Source organism: Bison bison, unplaced genomic scaffold (genome assembly GCF_000754665.1).
Source record: "Bison bison bison isolate TAMUID 2011002044 unplaced genomic scaffold, Bison_UMD1.0 scf7180017864370, whole genome shotgun sequence".
Lineage (NCBI taxonomy): Eukaryota > Metazoa > Chordata > Mammalia > Artiodactyla > Bovidae > Bison > Bison bison.
The window spans coordinates 436,601-454,847 of NW_011494942.1; the positions used below are offsets into that span (position 1 = coordinate 436,601).

The following is an 18,247-nucleotide window of genomic DNA, read 5'->3' on the forward strand; positions in this document are numbered from 1 at the left end:
ATTGTGTGGTAGTTTGAGCATTCTTTGGCATTGCCTTTCTTTGGGATTGGAATGAAACTGACCTTTTCCAGTCCTGCGGCCACTGCTGAGTTTTCCAAATTTGCTGGCATATTGAGTGGAGCACTTTCACAGCACCATCTTTCAGGATTTGAAAGCGCTCCACTGGAATTCCATCACCTCCACTAGCTTTGTTCGTAGTGATGCTTCCTAAGGCCCACTTGACTTCACATTCCAGGATGTCTGTCTCTAGGTGAGAGATCACACCATCGTGAATATCTGGGTCGTGAAGATCTTTTTTGTGCGTATGAAGTTGATATAACTCTGAATTTTTTGTCACTGTTGTTGGTCATTGTTTTATTTGAATAATTAAATGAAATATTTAACTTTCTTTTTGAAAAAAGAAACAGCCTACTTCTACTTGAAAATATTTTGGGAGTTAACATATGTAACTATATAATGATAAATTGCACTTACTTTAAAGCTAGTACTTTAAAAAATGCAGTTAGATTCCCCCCTCCCCAATTAGTGCAAGATTGTGAATTTTGAAGATATGTAATTCAATGGAATTCACAGCCAGAGTGCTAATGGAAATGTTTATTAAAGAGAGAGATGTGTGCCTTTTACACTCATGAGAAATGTGCACTGCCCATTGAAATGCTTTGACTGACCTTTTGATTTTTTTTCTTCAAGGTCCTGATCATCCCCATTGTTTGTCTTACAAACTAGAACTTGGATCAGACCAAGAAATTCCCTCCGATTGGTATCCATTTGCTACTATTCAGTTTGGGATCCTTGATACCACTGCTTCAAGGACAGAGGTCAGGTCTCTGGGGGTGGAGAGTGATGTCCAGCCTCAAAAACACATTCATCATCGGGCTTGCTACAACATCCAGGTACATCCCAAAGCCCTTGGGGTTAGGATTGGACTTTTGAAGCTGTGACCTGATTTGGCTTTAGATTCTTATTTGCCCTCTTAAGTAACTTCCTGTGTATGTATGTATTAGACCTAGAAAAGAGCCCAGTTGTGGAAACTTGATGGTCACCAGTGAGCCTAGTTCTTCCCCTCAGTTCTAGAGAACATTAGGAACCTGAGGACAGTGCCATGTACTTAACTCAGATCTCAATGAAAAACAGGGCATTAAAAATAAGTTTACATTTCAGAAGCATATTTGTAATAAAGGTTTTATCAGAATAACATTTCCCAAGATGTGTTCTATGGGACATATGTCCCATATAATGATCTAAGAAAAAAATAAGTTGGGGAATGCTATCCACTTAATGTTGAACAAGGAAGTCCTGCAGTAAAGAAACTTACTAAACTTAGCTCAGTCTCTCCCTACTTGCCAATTATGGAGTCTTGTCTCCTGTAAAACACCTATCAGTATCTTCTGTAATAGTATTCTGTGGTGCACTGTTTGGGGAAATGCTGAGTTACTGTGTCACCACAATTTTAAATGTTCACCATCAGCTCATCTGCATTCTTAAGCCGGTTGAATTAGAGAGTGATGTACACTTGCACTTATTCCTAAGCTTGCTTTTCCTTCTCAGCTTCAAAGTTAGTAGTTACAGAAATAACCTCTATCACACATTTCCCATAGTATCTTGAAATGGTGTGATTATATGATATCATTAGCACCAACTAGCGGTTCTATAATATAGTAATCTAAGTCTGAAATTTTCTTTATTTTGGACTGTCTGTTCAGAAGCCTGTATGTTCGGGTCCAGTAATGTTTTCTGTATTGGTAAAACCAATGATGAGTGGGTGCTATTCTGTGCGTCCCTTCAAAACCGAAGGACTGATTCGGCAGCTGGGAATTGCCCTGGATGATGCAATATGCCACTCTCCAGGTCACATCTCCTTCCTGGGGCAGCCTGTGTCCAATGACTGGTGGATCAGGGGTCTAAACGCCCTTCTGCCTCAAGTTTCAATAACCCTGCAGGGCCATCCTAGCTTCATCCCTCTCTGGGGATTGGCTAAAACCTTTACTGTGACTGCTTTGTAGGCTAACCTCTCTCCCTTCCTGTTCTACCCCTTTCCCTCCTCTCACCTCCCTCCCCTCCTTCTCCCTTTCTCTCCCCTCCCCTTTCTGTGTCAGTCAGGTGTTGACCCCAGGAGCTCTCCACAGTAAACTTTCTGCACCCCAGTCTCCATCTCAGCATCTGCTTCTTGGGGAAGCTGACCTGTAACACTAGGCATCTAAGTGTTACGTGTGACTGAAATGTGTGTCGAGTGCACATGGAGACTTCATACCATCTGCCGTTCCTGGGATGCGCCAATTTCACATAGTTTGTAGAGGACCACTCAGAGTTATATACCAAAGTCTCTTTAGCTTTAATGGCAGTCGGTTTCAAAATGTTATCTTCCATTTAACAAGTATTTATTGAGCAGTTTCAAAGTGCCATCTGCTGCTGTAGATGCTGAGACACAAAGGTGAAGTCCCTGTCCTCGTAAAGCCTACCTTCTAGTGACAGAACAAAAAGTAATCAGTCAAAAAGTACCATAATCTGAAGTATTGACAAACTCTAAGAAGAGAATAAAAGAAGGTCACAGGATAGAGAGGGATAGAGGGCTTCCTCATCTAGAGTGGTCCCAGAGGGACTCTGTGAGGAGATAACGTTTGAAAGGGTGAGATGACAGAGGTGAGGGACAGGTGGATGGTTTGGCCCAGATGGGTTACTATTGTAAACTAGTTTGTTTTAGTTAGAGGGATGATTTTGGGTGTACTCTGAAGCTCAGGGAGGCCCGAAGCTGGATGTGTGATACTTGGGGGATATAATTGATCACATGTCTAGCTAGATTTGTAAATGTCTTATCAGTATGTGTATTCTGTGTACACCTGTGTTTGACTGAGAAGAACCTTTGTCCTCTTCAAGATTTGACCCTAGAGGGAAGGATTTAGGAGACTTGTCCAGAAGGAGAGCAGTGTGCCTCACTTGGGAACGGGCATGGCAGGGTGGAGGGGCTGTGTTTGTGTGCAGAGGATGAGGTAGCTACAGTGCTTGCTGGTTTACAAAACAGAACTGAAGTGTTATGCCGTGTTGCATTCATTAATGCTTCCTCCTGTTTTGCTTTTGCGCAACAGGTTGAAATAGAAAAGAAGTGGATTAAAATCGATGGAGAAGACCCGGATAAAGCTGGTGACTGTGTAACTCAGTAGGAGTAGCAGGAGTCAGTGATGATGACCCACTTTGCAAATACGTAATTGACAGAAGCCACACCAAGTCCTCTACTGCTGTGCAGTGGGAATGACAGACCCACTGGCCGTGTTTAGGGGAGTTTAGACCTGCAAGCGAACCAGCTATCCTTTATGCTTTTGATATGTTTTGCCCCAGGGGTTTAATCTAAAATGTGTCTTGAATTTTTGTGATGTTTTTATTTCCTAGTAGAACTCAAAGGCACTCTTCTCCAGTGTGTGACCTCACAGCCACTGGCCAAAGCATTTTTGATTTTTGATTACTTGGGGGCTGATTGTTTTCCACTCTGGGTTGATGCCATGTTTATTATCCTCCAGCCCCATCTCTTCTTATTAAGTTAGCACCTGTGCTAGAGGAGAAGGCAGTTGAAGGAGACATAAACCAAAGTACTTAATTTTCCCTCTTGCTCTTCTCTGAAACGTGGCTATTATAGAATGATGTGGAAACCACAGGCTAAAATGGAGATGTGGAACTCTCTCTGATTCTGAATTATTTATCTTCCTGTCTTGTTATCACATTGGTGAGTAATCATCAGCTGTATTTGGTACCTCTCTTTCCCCCATGGTATTATTATTTTCAAAATGTATTTGTGTGCTGATATGTGCGGCAAAGACACTAGTTCTGTTACTATGCATATTTTAGTACAAGTCACTGAGACATACTGCCTTTTGCTTGGAGAGATTCCTTTCAGAATGAAATCCTAGTATGGACACTAGTTAAAATATTAATGTATGTTAAAAATGAATTTTCATAGTCCATGAATATTGCTTCTCAAAAGTGTAGACTCTAAGAATGTATTTTGATAAAGTATTATTTGTAATTAACACAAGCCCCTCTTAAGTAGAAGTCTGAATCATGATTATTTTATGCTAGTCCTGCTAACATGCTATTTATGCTAATTCTGCTTAATTTAGAGTGATTTTCTTTAAAAGATGAGCAAAGTGAAAGATACTAGATTATTTTGTCTACATTTCTAACAAGTGATATTTCTATTTTTCAAAGTCAGATAAATGTTTGTTTTTTTTAATGAAAAAAGTCAATGGCATTAGCAATTATAATTCTGTTTATAACTTCCTTTAAGTGTTTACAGTGAAAAGTCAGACTTTTAAATTTAGGAAATCTATGTTCTAGATATTTTTTTAGTAGGAAAAACATGGAAAAAAACATGATATTAATACACCTTCAATTTATGTTGATCCTTAAATATGATTAGGAGATATTTTTCTCTATTTACCGGATTTGTTTTGAGTCAAAACTGATATGACAGTATTCTTCCAAACAACATTATCTGTTGGCCCTCATACATTTTATTTAATGTTATATTACATTCATTTTAATCTGTTCAAAATGCAAATTAAAACAAACATTTATGATGGTTTGTATCAATCAGCAGATTTACTGCTTTTCATTATTTTACTGTAAAGGCAAAGAATGCAAAAGTTGACTGTTAAAATGAATTGGTATTGCTCTTTTTAACTTCACTTGATGTGTTGCTCATAATATCACATGCTTGAGACTCGCTATAGATATATACGAGAGCAAATCTGTGTGTGCATCATATAAAAAAATTCTACCATCCTGACTCACCTGGTGTGGCACATTCTGGAATGACTTCAATCTGCTCAGAGCAAATATGGAGGCAGGCTGAACTTGGTGCTGCTCCATGGTCCCAGGGACGGTAACTGAGTTAATTACTGCTGGTCCTTTCAGATCTGTTTTATGGCATCCTGCCCATAAAGAACTCAGAGTCTAATTCGGATGAACTTAATGAATATTTACACCTCAAAGTAATTTCAGCATAGGGTCCAATTAATCACCCCTCAGGCTTTCCAGGTTGCCAGCATGTGCCGGCACCTCACTGCTGGAGTCATTTATTCACCAGCCCTCCAGCCTTCAGACGCATCTCAAGATTCAGTGCTGAAAATAATAACAAAAAGCTGACTGAAGCCCAAGTTGAGTTTTTGTGGCAATGCAAAGGGTGATGGTAGGAACAGCAGGGTTCTGCAGCATAATTGTTCATTTGCACATCTATTAGGGTCCTTAAATATTCATTACTTAGCATTAAATTAACATTCTTTGTTGGGTGGAGAGAATTTTTAATACAGTTCTTCTGACCTGAGCTGTGGCAGAAGGTCAAATGTGATCTTGGTGCTCTAAGTGAAAAATCAGGTAGAGTCCACTTAGACTTACAAATTAAAAAGTAGAATCTCCTTTTCCAGAAAGTAAATGATGATCTTCAAAACAACAATGACAAAAACTCCTTCTTTTAAGGTCAGGAAGGGAGGAAGGAAGTGAATGAAGGAGGAACTACTTCTTACTAGCATTTTAATTTAGGTAATTTATTTAGATCAATGCTTTATGAGTTTGACCCATTAGGGGTCTTTTGTATAATTGACTGAATGGCAGACTTCCAAGCAGTTGGCCAGTTTGGGATGGGTTGCTCTGCTCTAATTGGTCTGGTCTAGTTGCCTTACCAGTCAAAGGATCGTATTAACTCTGTAAATGAATTCCATGGCTTGATGGTTACCTGATCAGTTGTACAAATCTGAATTTAAGGACATTTCCTTTTTTTTTAATGGGACTAGAAATAGTTTATCCATTTAAAAAGAATGGGAAAAAAAAAAGCCCTCCTTAACATAAATAAAGGCTGGCATTTTGACCTGATTTCTGTGTTAGGCAATTGTAGGGTTTTAGTTCCCTTCATTCTGGGTTTGTGTTTTGATATAGACCTTTTTCTCTTATAAATTCGGTCAGGAGGCCTTCCTTAATAATGACTAAGTATTATTATATCTTACTCAAAATATGATTTTATGTCATCAATACAAATATAAAACATATTGAGCCTTAATAATCATGTAACAAAGTATTTTGTAGATTGCATATTGATTTTTTAAAAATTAAAGATGTATTTCAAATGATTCTTGATATGCAATGGACTTATATCTTCTTTTGCAAGGTCTGGGGCTGTTTTTTTAAGGTATGAAATCCATTTCAATAACCTTAAACAATTGACTCTGTCAGACAAATGCATGCTTACATGTGTATATACTCAGTTGTATATAACTCTTTGCTACCTCGTGGACTGTAGCCTGCCAGGCTTCTCTGTCCACGGGATTCTCCAGGCAGGAATACTGGAGTGGGTTGCCACTTCCTTCTTCAGGGGATCTTTCCGACCTAGCGATTGAACCCATGTCTCCTTTCCTGCATTGGGAGGTGAATTCTTTACTGCTGAGCCACCTGGGAAGCCCCCAGACAAATGTATACTGCTTCACTATTAAGGAGTTAGTGTACATGGTGTTTTGACACATCCTGGAAAATATCACCATCAAAGTACAATTTGTGATGTTAAAGAATTATTTTTGAAAGAGGATATAATCATTATTCTCATGAAGAAATGATATGAGTGTGTGCCCAAGTTTTACTGTTAAGATGTTTGTTACAAGTGGTTCTAAGAAAAATTCAAAAGAGCAGAGACATGTACAGGAAATAAGGAATTCTGAAATGAATTTACAAACTGATGCAGAATGGATTGGTCCATAGGGCAATATTAGTAATAATTTCCTCTACCCCCACACAGTTAATTTATATGTTATTATCAGTTTTCTAAAACTTACAGAGTTGGGAAATAACTCAAGGACGATAGAATCTGTTGATAATTTGGATAAATGAACTAGTTAAGACACTTTACAAAGTCTTTCACAATTTTTCCCAATAACTGGACGAACTTTGTCCACAGGAGAATTCTAAGCAATTTTCAAACTTTGGCAACTAGTATTAGAGAAATGATGTGCTTTCAAAGTGATTTTTTTAAGTTTAGAAAACTACTTTTATCCAATTGTACAGAATCTATTTCAGGTAAGTTGTATGTTTATGGAGTATTAAAGATACGAAGATAAATCAGTTCTAATGAAAACCAACCTAAGAAACTCTCCACCTGCTCTTTGTATGAGCAAACTGCCTGTGTTGAAATTCAATTTTTATCTAGCCATTGTAGTTAAATTTCAAAATTGCATCAGGAAATAAACCATCGTAGAGGCTGGATCATTGGGAACTGTTTTAGCCACTCCTGGAATTAACAGGGCTTGACTCTTGTTCCACAGGAACAATAAAAACATTCAGTGACATAAACTGATCATATTTGTAACAGAATTCCTCAGATTCCATCAATCATTTCTTTCCTGTTTTGTTTCAACTCCACCTAGACTCTCCTGCCTTCTCTGCGTAGTTGCATAGTGGTTCCAATGCATTTTCTTGCGTCTGTCCCAGCCCCTCCCCATTCTCAGCAGCTCCTCCACTCCCAAGACCATTTTTTGCCCTTACCTACCCACTCCAGTGTTCTTTCCTGGAGAATCCCAGGGATGGGGGAGCCTGGTGGGCTGCCGTCTGTGGGGTCGCACAGAGTCATGACTGAAGCGACTTGGCAGCAGCAGAGTCCTGAAGGACAGGGCTGGGTGTATTTGATTGAGCCATATGACGCTGACAATATGTAACCTTTCTTGATGGCAATTTCATGGTGCTAAACCTAATTACCTTCATGTTTCCCCAGTTTATATGAAATAAGATTTTTCTTATAATTATGTTAATGAGTTCCTACTTAGAACTGGCATCTAAATATGAATTTGTCAATTTTTAAAGCAAGATAGAATTGGTAGTCAGAAAGCAAAAGGATGAGTTACAAAAAATACCCTGGGTTAAAGCTCCAGGTGATACAGTGCCTTAAAATCATGTCCTGTCTGTAAGGAAAATGGATTAGACGAGTTGCCCCATGTTTTAAAAGATTAAAGTTCATTTCTATGCTACTGCCTAGGGAAGAAGTGCAAATCACAGTTACACTTCAGAGACTGCAGCGTTTCCCTCATCTTCACCACACCTATCTGCTCCAGAAGAGGTGTGAAAACCTCAGGTGGGAGGATAGCACATTTAAATAACACGATTATGTGTGTCGACATTTTCCTGAAAAGCCCATTTTTGTGCTCTAGAATTGCTGTGAATTCTCTGTAATGTAAGTTGTGGTATACTCTTGAAACAGAAGAGGGCACTCTCAGGCAAGCCGCTGCTAGTCAGAATGAGAAACAGTATTTTGATTTGGTGGTGTTTGTATATATTATGATTAATAAAAGATCCTGGGGCCATTTTGTAAAGCATTTCAAAGCATTGTGAATCCAGTGGAGTATGATTAAAATTAATGCAATAGACAAACACTTTAAAGTATTCTTAATGCCTTGTCTAAAAATGCTGTTGAATACAATTTTACACATCCTGAAAATTTAAATACCATATTTATCACTAAACATTTCTCAGTACTAAGGAGACAAAAAAAAAAGTCTTCTTTCTTAACACATTTGAAAAAAACTTTTTTAAAATGAGAATTAATAAACTCTAAATCTGCTTACTTTAAAAAAATGTGTAACATATTATAATGAATCCATCATGTTTGGCTTCTGAGCTTTCAGGTACATGTATCAAGATTGATGTGATCTCTAAAGAGCTCCAGCCCAGAATTGTACTTTCAGGTTCTGAGGGAAGAACAAACAAATATTTGCTTTCAGGAGAATATTCCATGCCACCTCGACTCAAGCCTTTACCCTGTTCAGCCCTCCAAAATTAGGAATGATCATTGTCTTTTCAAGATGGGTTCTGTTTTTCTCTCAGAAATCTTTCTGGGTAGATGATATCATTCCCTTATAAAGCCTGTTGAAACAATGTGTTTCTAAAAGTTGTGGAGCATGAATAGGTCTATGAATGTGGTTAAACACATGAGGCCTTCTTAAACCTGTCTTCCACACCCTGAAGTGCAGAAGGCTTGTTTAAGACATTGGGTGCCTTAAGTGGTGACTTTGAATCGCCTCGGAATGCTGTGTGGCCACGGATCCCGTTAATTGTCTTGCCGATTCTAATGTTTATTGCATTTCTACTAGGTAACTGCATTTTTCTAGGCACTGGGGATAAACAATAATAAAAACTGTAAATTCTTGTTCTTGTAGAGGATATATAATAGTGGGGGAAGTAAGACAATAAATTGTTATCAGGCTGTGGTCATTGCTATGTAGGAGATAAAAACCGAGAGAATAGCTGAGAATGCCCTTTCAGATAGGTTGGTCAGGAAGGTCCTGTCTGATGAGATGACATTCTAGCAGACCTGAAAGAAGCGAGAAGAGTGTATCCAGCAGAGGGAACTCCTAGTGTAAAGGTGCTGCAGTAAAGGTGTACTTAACTTATCAGAGGAACACCAAGGAGGCAGGTGGCTATAATGTGGCCAGGGCAGAGTGAGCAAGGAGGATGATTGGGGGAGGAATCAGAGAGACTGTGGGTAGGTGAGGGAAAGCAAATCAGCAAGGCTTTGTGGGTTATGGGAAGGACTTTGAATTTTATGCTGAGTGAAATGCAAACCACTAGGAGGCTTTGTGCAGATGAGTGACAAACTGAGTTACGTGTTCAGATGGTTCCTTGGAATGGAAGCAGAGCAATGAGAGAAGTAGAACAGTTAGGAGGTTACTGCAGTAACCCAGGTGAGAAGTAAAGGTGACTCTGAGTTGTGATGGGAAAACATGTTTGAAATACAGTTAATAGTGTTTGCTGATGGGTTGGGTCAAATTCCCTAAGTGAGGGAAAGAAGAGAACCAAAAATAACTCCCAGAATTTTGGCCTGAGCAGCTGTAAGATGGATCTGTCTTTTATGGAGAAGGGGAAGACTATTGTAGGAGAAAGTTTGGGGAGAAAGATCAGAAATTCGGGTTTGGATGTGTTAACTCTGAGATGCCTGTTAGACATTCAAATGGAGACCGTAAGTAACAATTGGATGTATAAGGAAGGACATAAGGCTGGGCTTGGAATATGACTTTTAGAGATGTGAGACTATATGAAATTACCTAGGAGTGAGTATAGAGTAGAAGTGGTCTGAGGACTGAACCTTCGGATTCTCCAAAGTTCCAAGGTCAGGAAAGTGGTTGATCCAATTAAGGAGACTGGGGAGGAGCAGCTTGCTAGAGTAAGTGTCATCAGTTGCCTCATGCTGCTGATTGGATGAGGACAAAGAATTGACCACTGAATCTAGCAACATGGAGGACATTGGTGAACTTGACAGACAACTCAAGTGCATGTGGAAACAGTGAGTAGATGGTTTTTGGGGGGAGCTTGGCTGCAGATATGAACTTTGGGGCAGTAGCTGGTAAGGATGAGATCTTACACGCTTCCACCCTTGAAACCTGTCTTGGTGTTAGTCTTTACTAATGTGTCTTCTTTGTTGTTATTTTTTAAATCTTAGTGATGTTGACTACTACTAAAATTCCCTCCTCTTTTTCTCATTGTCAACAGTTACAGAAAATGATTCCTTATCATCTTTCAATCCCATGTCATCTGAATCTTATGTTTCCCTCTTTGGATGTGCCCATTTCTTCAGTTTTTCATTAACTGTATGTATGGTGTTAAAATGTTATATATTCATACTTCAAGATAAATTCAGCCATTGCTTTGATCACCTCTTGTTTTGCTTTTAAATATTCTTGATTGAACTTTACTGGTCAATGTCATTTCAGGTTGGATATCTCATTTTAGATTTTATTATGAAATTTAGAATAATTGTAAACTTGTGAATACCTACAGACTCCTCCAAGTTCCTAGAAAATGGAATATACACAACTATTTATTTAGTAGTTTTTATATTTATATAAGAGTTTGTACTTTGATTCTTTGTTATGGTTTTCTGATATAATAATACTTTGTAGTTTTCTAGTAACGAAGTGAATTTTAATAAAACATTTGCAAAAAGTACAATTTAAGTAACTACTGATGTAATTTTAATTTTCTTGATTCTTTAGTTTTAAAACCGATTAAAATAGAATGCCAATTTTAAAGATATTAGTATTCAAATACAGTATTTCATGTATACAACCAAACAAAACTTACTAAGCAAAATTACTACCTTTTGCCATTCATTGCACACTTTTAAAGACACAAATAGCAACTCCAAGTGGTCACACAGAATGACAAAATTGAAGTAACTCAAATTCTGTTTCTTCATCTTTATGATCATTGTTTATTTTGAATCTGTGGTTCAAACCCGGGAGTACATAGTACTGAAGGGGCTGGGGATAAGAAGAGTGCCTGAAGCAAGTTTGAATGACTCTGGACCAGTGTGGATTCCAAAATGAATATAGATATTGAAGTCCACATGTGTCCAGTGTCCAACTGTATAACAGGGAGTTTTCTAAATTAACTTCTATGTAGAATACTGTTTATTGCTAAGAAATTAAAATGTGCCGATTTGAAGCTTGCTGCTGCTACTGCTGCTAAGTTCGTGTCCGACTCTGTGTGACCCCATAGATGGCAGCCCACCAGGCTCCGCCGTCCCTGGGATTCTCCAGGCAAGAACACTGGAGGGAGTGATTTGAAGCTTACATGTGCATTATTAAAACTCAACAGTAATTGTAGCAATTGGGTTGGGAAGATCCCTTAGAGAAGGAAATGGCAACCCACTCCAGTATCCTTGCCTGGAAAAATTCCATGGACAGAGGAGCCTGGCAGGCTACAGTCTGTCGGGTCACAAAGAGTTGGACACAACTGGGCGACACACCTGCCAATAAAGTTGGAGAGGGGGCATTTTAGCTCAGACATTGCTTAGAATTGTCAGCACACGGTGATAATAGAAAGCAGATTTTTATGGGAATTCCCTGGCAGTCATGAGTAGGGGTCTGCGCTTCCTCTGCAGCAGAGACCACCCCCCCTCTGAAAAAAAGGCAGACTTTTAGTCAATTTCCTCATGTATTTTTATAATTATTTACTTTTAATTGGAGGATAATTAATTTACAATATTGTATTGGTTTCTGCCGTACATCAACATGAATCAGCCTTAGGTATATATATGGCCCCTCCCTCCCACCCTCCACCCCATCCCACCTCTCTAGGTTGTCACAGAGCACCAGGTTTGAGCTCTGTGTCGTACAGCGCATTCCCACTGATTATCCATTTTACATATTGTAATGTGTATGTTTCAGTGCCACTCTCTAAATTCGTCCCACCCTCTTCTTCCCCCACTGTGTCCACAAGTCTGTTGCCTATGTCTGCGTCTCCATTGTTGCCCTGTAAATAGGTTCATCAGTAGCCATCTTTCTGGATTCCATGTATATATGTTAATATACTGTATTTGCTTTTCTCTTTCTGACTCACTTCATTCTGTATAATAGGCTCTGGGTGCATCTGCCTCGTTAGAGCTGACTCAAATGCATTCCTCATTCCTTATGTATTTCAATTTTCTCCACACGGTGTCTGCCGTTATTGCCTGCACCCAGGACTGACTACTCTCTCCCCAATCCTTGGTGTACCTCGGATGGTGGATATGTGTCCCTGCAGGCTCGCAGTGATCCAGTAGTGAAAGGAAAACTGATGATGCAGAAGAAGAGAGGGAGAAAATTGCTCAGGCCATATCTCTGAGTAGACCAGAGGGGATGAGATCAGCCAGCAGAGGGCTGATTTAGGTAAGAGCGTCAACAGTTCACCCATTGCAATTGTAAGCAAGGCAGAGTTTATGGCTGCAGCTGCAGGCAGGCCCCTATATCCAAGGTATTATTTCTTAGTTTCTTTTACAGAAATGGAATTGGATTCAGAGAGTTTCCACCCTCCTACAGAGGGTGGGTGTCTTATGAATTCCCTTTAAAGACCTTTTATGACTGACTTCAATTTTATTTTCTTGAGTACTTTGGTCATGTCCTTCACTTTATTTGCATTTTACTGGTATTAATGACTGAATATCAATGATACTGACCCAAATGGGGACATTTTTGTAATGTGAAAGTCACTCAGTCGTGTCTGACTCTTTGTGACCCTATGGACTGAATAATGGAGTGGGTAGCCATTCTCTTCTCCAGTGGATCTTCCCAACCCAGGGATCGAACCCAGGTCTGCTGCATTGCAGGTGGATTCTTTACCAGCTGAGCCAGCAGGGAAGCCCCTAACAGAGAAATGTTCTGATTTAGGAATCCCAATTGTGATCACTGTAGAATTTAGCCTCTTTCTGCTTCTCATCTCTGAGACAGATACTGCAGACCTGTGAGTGGCTGCATGGGAGTGGGAGATGGCTCCCAGTTGCAGTGCTTGTCCTTTTCTGTAGGGTTTTGTTTGGATTTTTTTCACACTGCTCAGAGAGAATTCCATCCAAAGGTCCTCAAGTGCCTGGAAAAGGACAAGGAAAGAGCATCTCTGAATCAAGTGCCTGGAAAAGGACAAGGAAAGAGCATCTCTGAATGGTGGCATTGTTAAATGCCAAGACCCTGCCTCTCCAGTGGATTATCTGAGACACTGAAACACTTTTCAAAGGCTTTGCTAAGTATTCATTGTGGTAAAAGACAAATTCTATATTAAACTCACACTGGGGCCAGAAGTGGCCTTGGGTTAAACTGAACTGGATGATATTCATCGCCTTCTTTTTATTGCCTTTTCCCTCATAGTAAATGCTCCATCCCTTCCCCCTAAAATCCCTTGGAGTCTTCCCCCTCTCTTCCTCTTAGCTTTATATGATTGAGTGCCAGGAAAGGCTATATATCGGTAACTTAGATCTTGTTCCTTCCCAGGGACATTGGTCCCGCTGCAGGCTTTTCAAACAGAGCGGCTCATTCTTCCTTACCCTCGCAGACTTATAACAGCTTCTCTGCTTCCTGTGGTCTTACAATCTATCTCCACGCTGCAGTCAGTGGAGAACATGTGAACTGGCCTTATTTACCAGCCAACCTTAGCTTTGCCAAGACTTCCCCTGCTGTCTATCCTCCAGCCAAACATTGGAACTACTCTCATTTCCACAAACCTACCACGTTCCTTCTGCACCCCGAGCTTTGGCTTACAGTGCCCTACCGCTGGAACATCCTTCCTTGCCCCCTTCCTTTGTCCCTTATTCATTCCACAGATCTAAGTTTAGATGTCCTACTCCAGGAAGCCTCCCCTGACTCCTCCCATTCAGGTTAGTTGCTCCTCATAAATAATTTTTAGTACGTAGGCCCATTATATTGTAAAAGTTTATGTATTTCTCTTCCTCTTCCCCAGCTGAGATTTTCACTGGGGTGTGGCTCTGTCCACATGATTTCCCATTCTCAGAGAAGAGACCCAAATACAGGGGTGGTGGTAGGTGATGGTGATATCAATGGCAGCTGCACATAAGCTTAGCCAAGGCATAGGACCTAAATTTTGAACGAATGAATGAATGATAGGTCAAATATAGATCAATGTACTGCTTGCTGGCATGCATAGTTGCTTCAGTCGTGTGTGACTCTTTGTGACTCTATGGACTGTAGCCCACTAGGCTCCTCTGTCCATGGGATTCTCCAGGGAAGAATATTGGAGTGACTTGCCGTTCCCTCCTCCAAGGGATCTTCCTGACCCACGGATGGAACCTGTGTCTTCAGCATTAGCAGGTGGGTTCTTTACCACTGAACCACCAGGGAAGCCCCAGATCAATGTACTACTTCTCCTAAACATAGATAGATTTTAGTCCCTAATTTTCTCTTACAAAAAAGCTAGAAATTTAACAAATTTAAATAAGTAACATTTAATACATGCCTTTCATATTGGAGGTACTATGTTAGGAACTCAGGAGGCATATAAGGATGAATAATACACAGCCTCAGTCCTCAAGAAATTCAAAATCTATCACACTTCTAATTACAAATATACTTTTTCTTAATAAACACACATATCTTCAGGGGATTGGAAAGATTTAAATGTTTATTTTAAAATTTGACATAAAGTTGTTTGTGAAAGCTGCAGAAAGTCAAGAAGAACCTTTAGACTTCTAGCACCTACTGTGTGCTGCGGATCTGGTTTTCTTATTTAATACTGAATATCTTATAAGGTAATTTCTGGTTATGAAATAAGAGTATCTGTCTTTTGTTAGAAGAATTTTGGAACCATTCTGTAGCTGGAGAAGGTATTTTCCTGCACTGGAAACAAGACCAGATACTTAATTTCTTTGACCTGTCCATATAAGGATAAGATATAACCTTAAAATAAGGGGTTATTATTTTAAGGGTAAAGAGTTTCACTTTGACAAGATGAAAACAGTTATGGAGATGGAGGGTGGTGATGGCTGCCCAGCAATGTGAATGTACTTAATGTACATTAATGTACTTAATGCCACTGAACTGCACATTAACAATGTTAAGATGGCAAATTTTATGTGTATTTTATCAATACCACAATGTAAAAATATAGGTCCTCACCAGGGAAGTCCCCAGCCTTCAGTTTTAAGTGTAATTTAATTCATTCTTTTATTCAGCACTTTTTGAGGGCTGAGTATGAGCCAGGCACAATTCTAGGTATAAGAGAGAATGAAAGAGAGATTGCTTTCCTCCTGGAATTTATATCCTAATGACAATAAACACTAAACATAATGAATAAATTATATAGTAGTTAAAGGAGTTAATGTCTACAGAATAAAAATAAACAGGGATAGAAGATATGGGAGTATGGGGATGGAAATTGCTAGTTTAGAAGGTATTCAGGATGGGCTTCATTGAAAAGGTGACATTTAAAAAAAGACAGTAAAGAATCTGCCTGCAATGCAGGAGACCCAGGTTTGACCCCTGGTTTGGAAGATCCCCTGGAGAAGGGAATGGCTATCCATGCCAGTATTCTAGCCTGGAGAATTCCATGGACAGAGGAGCCTGGCAGGCTATAGTCCATGGAGTCCCAAAGAGTTAGGCACGACTGAATCACTAACACTTTTACTGAAAAGGTGCTATTTAAGAGAAGACTTAAAGAAGAGAAGCTTACCCCAGAAGAGGACAAATGGCTTGATGCAAGAGACATGAGTAGGATGAAATGAGTTAGGAGTATAACAGGAAATGAGATCAGAAAGGGAAATGGCGGGGTGGGGTGGGTGGTGAGTCTACAGTAGCCTATTTCATTAAAAAGTGAGAGACTTTTACTACTTTGAGAAGGGATTTATTCTTCTGTATATTTTCAAAGAAGCTGTACTTTTTGCTATTAAACAGGGCCAATCTAAAGAAGGACCTCCCCCCCAACATCTTTCAAAAGTTTTGCTGAGGATTAATTTATATATGATAAAATATACCTGTTTTAATTCTACAGCTCCATGGTTTTTGGTATATTTACAAAATTACACCAACATCACCACAATCAATTATTTTAGAACTTTTCCATATCCCCCCAAATCCCTTAAGCTCATTTTCAGTTACTCTTTGTTCTGATCCCAGTCCCAGGAAACCACTAATCTTATTTTCTGTCTTTATGTATTTGCCTTTTCTGGATATTTCATATAAATGGAATTTTACAATATAGGCATTTTGTCTCTAGCTTCTTTAACTTAGTATACTTTAAGGTTCATCTGCTCTGATTATCCAGGTTCATGCATGTGTCAGTAGTTTATTTCTTTTTATTGTCAAATAGTATTCCATTGTATGACTGTACCACATTTTATTTACCCATTCATCCCTTGGTGGACTTTTGGGTTTTCCCCACTTTCCCACTGTCATCAATAGCTCTGCTACACACATTCATGTTCAAGTATTTGTGTCAATATATGTTTCATTTCTCTTGGGTATAAGTGGAATTTATATTTTAACTTTTCAAGAAACTGCCAAACTGTTTTCCAAAATAGTTGTACTATTTTATACTTTTTTCACATTCTTCCCAGCACTGGTTTGTGCCTTTTTGTTTTTTGTTTGTTTCCTCTGTTCTTTCTTTTTTTTCTGCCTTCCCACCTTACTTTTATACATTTTTTTAAGAATTCCATTTTGATTTATTTCATGAATGAGCATCTGAGCACACACACAAAAAATAGTATTTGGGGGTATATTTCTTTGTGTATCTTTTTCTAGTGGTTGCTCTATGTATCATATATGTATAATTTATCATCTTCAACATTTTTATCAGTTCCAGTGAACTGATGATAGGATTTGAGAACCACATGAAGCAATATTACAATTTTTGCTTCAACTGTCAAACATACCAGCAAACTCAAAAGGAGAGTCTACTATATTTATTCATGGTTTTACTTTTCATTGTTCTATCTTCCTGATATTCCTCCTTTTATCATTTCTGTTCTATTAAAAAACTTCCTTTAGCCATCCCTTTATGGTGGTTTTGCTGGTAAGAAGTAGTCTTAGTTTTCTTTAACCTGAGAATATTTTAATCTTCCTTGTTTTCCCCGCAAAGAGTATTACCCCTGGGTATGGGATACCTGGTGGCTCAGACAGTAAAGAATCTGCCTGAAATGCAGAACATCTGATCCCTGGGTTGGGAAGATTCCCTGGAGTAGGGAATGGCTACCCACTCAAGTATTCTTGCCTGGAGAATCCCCATGGACAGAGGAGCCTGGTGGGCTACAGTCCATGGGAGTCACAAAGAGTCAGACACAACTGAATGACTAACACTTTCAACACTTTGATGGGATTCTGAGTTGACAGTTCTTTTAGCACTTTTCTCCCAGGCCACTTCCTTTTGGCCTCAGTGGTTTCTCTTAAAAAATCCATTGACAATGAAACTACCATATGACCCAGCAATCCCACTACTAAGCATATATCCTGAGGAAACCAAAACTGAAAAAGACACATGTAACCCAAAGTTCATTGCAGCTCTATTTACAATAGCTAGAAGATGGAAGCAACCTAGATGTCCATCATCAGATGAATGGATAAAGAAGCTGTGGTACATATATTCAATGGAATGTTACTCAGCCCTAAAAAGGAATGCATTTGAGTCAGTCCTAATGAGGTTGATGAACCTAGAGCCTATTATACAGAGTGAAGTGAGTTAGAGAAAAGCAATTATCATATACTAACACATGAAAGTGAAAGAGGAGAGTGAAAAGGCGGCTTAAAGCTCAACATTCAGAAAACTAAGATCATGGCATCTGGTCCCATCACTTCATGGGAAATAGATGGGGAAACTGTGGAAACAGTGTCAGACTTTATTTTGGGGGGGCTCCAAAATCACTGCAGATGGTGACTGCAGCCATGAAATTAAAAGACACTTACTCCTTGGAAGGAAAGTTATGACCAACCTAGATAGCATATTGAAAAGCAGAGACACTTTGCCAACAAAGGTC

The 18,247-nt window shown here is 39.2% G+C and overlaps 1 protein-coding gene across 3 annotated transcripts in view; it reads left to right on the forward strand.

Annotated features, from left to right (window-relative positions):
• The window catches only part of LOC105000187 (stonin-1), a 124,813-nt gene that overhangs the window by 50,150 nt on the left and 56,416 nt on the right, over positions 1–18,247 (forward strand). For 2 of the 3 annotated variants that reach the window (XM_010855896.1, XM_010855895.1), the window contains exons 3-4: positions 691–893; positions 3,084–6,113. In XM_010855896.1, the coding sequence (XP_010854198.1) occupies positions 691–893; positions 3,084–3,158 (278 nt within the window). In that variant the 3' untranslated portion in view covers positions 3,159–6,113. Of the gene's footprint in view, positions 1–690; positions 894–3,083; positions 6,114–18,247 lie in introns of those variants that run through there. The other variant, XM_010855897.1, reaches the window with a different exon arrangement.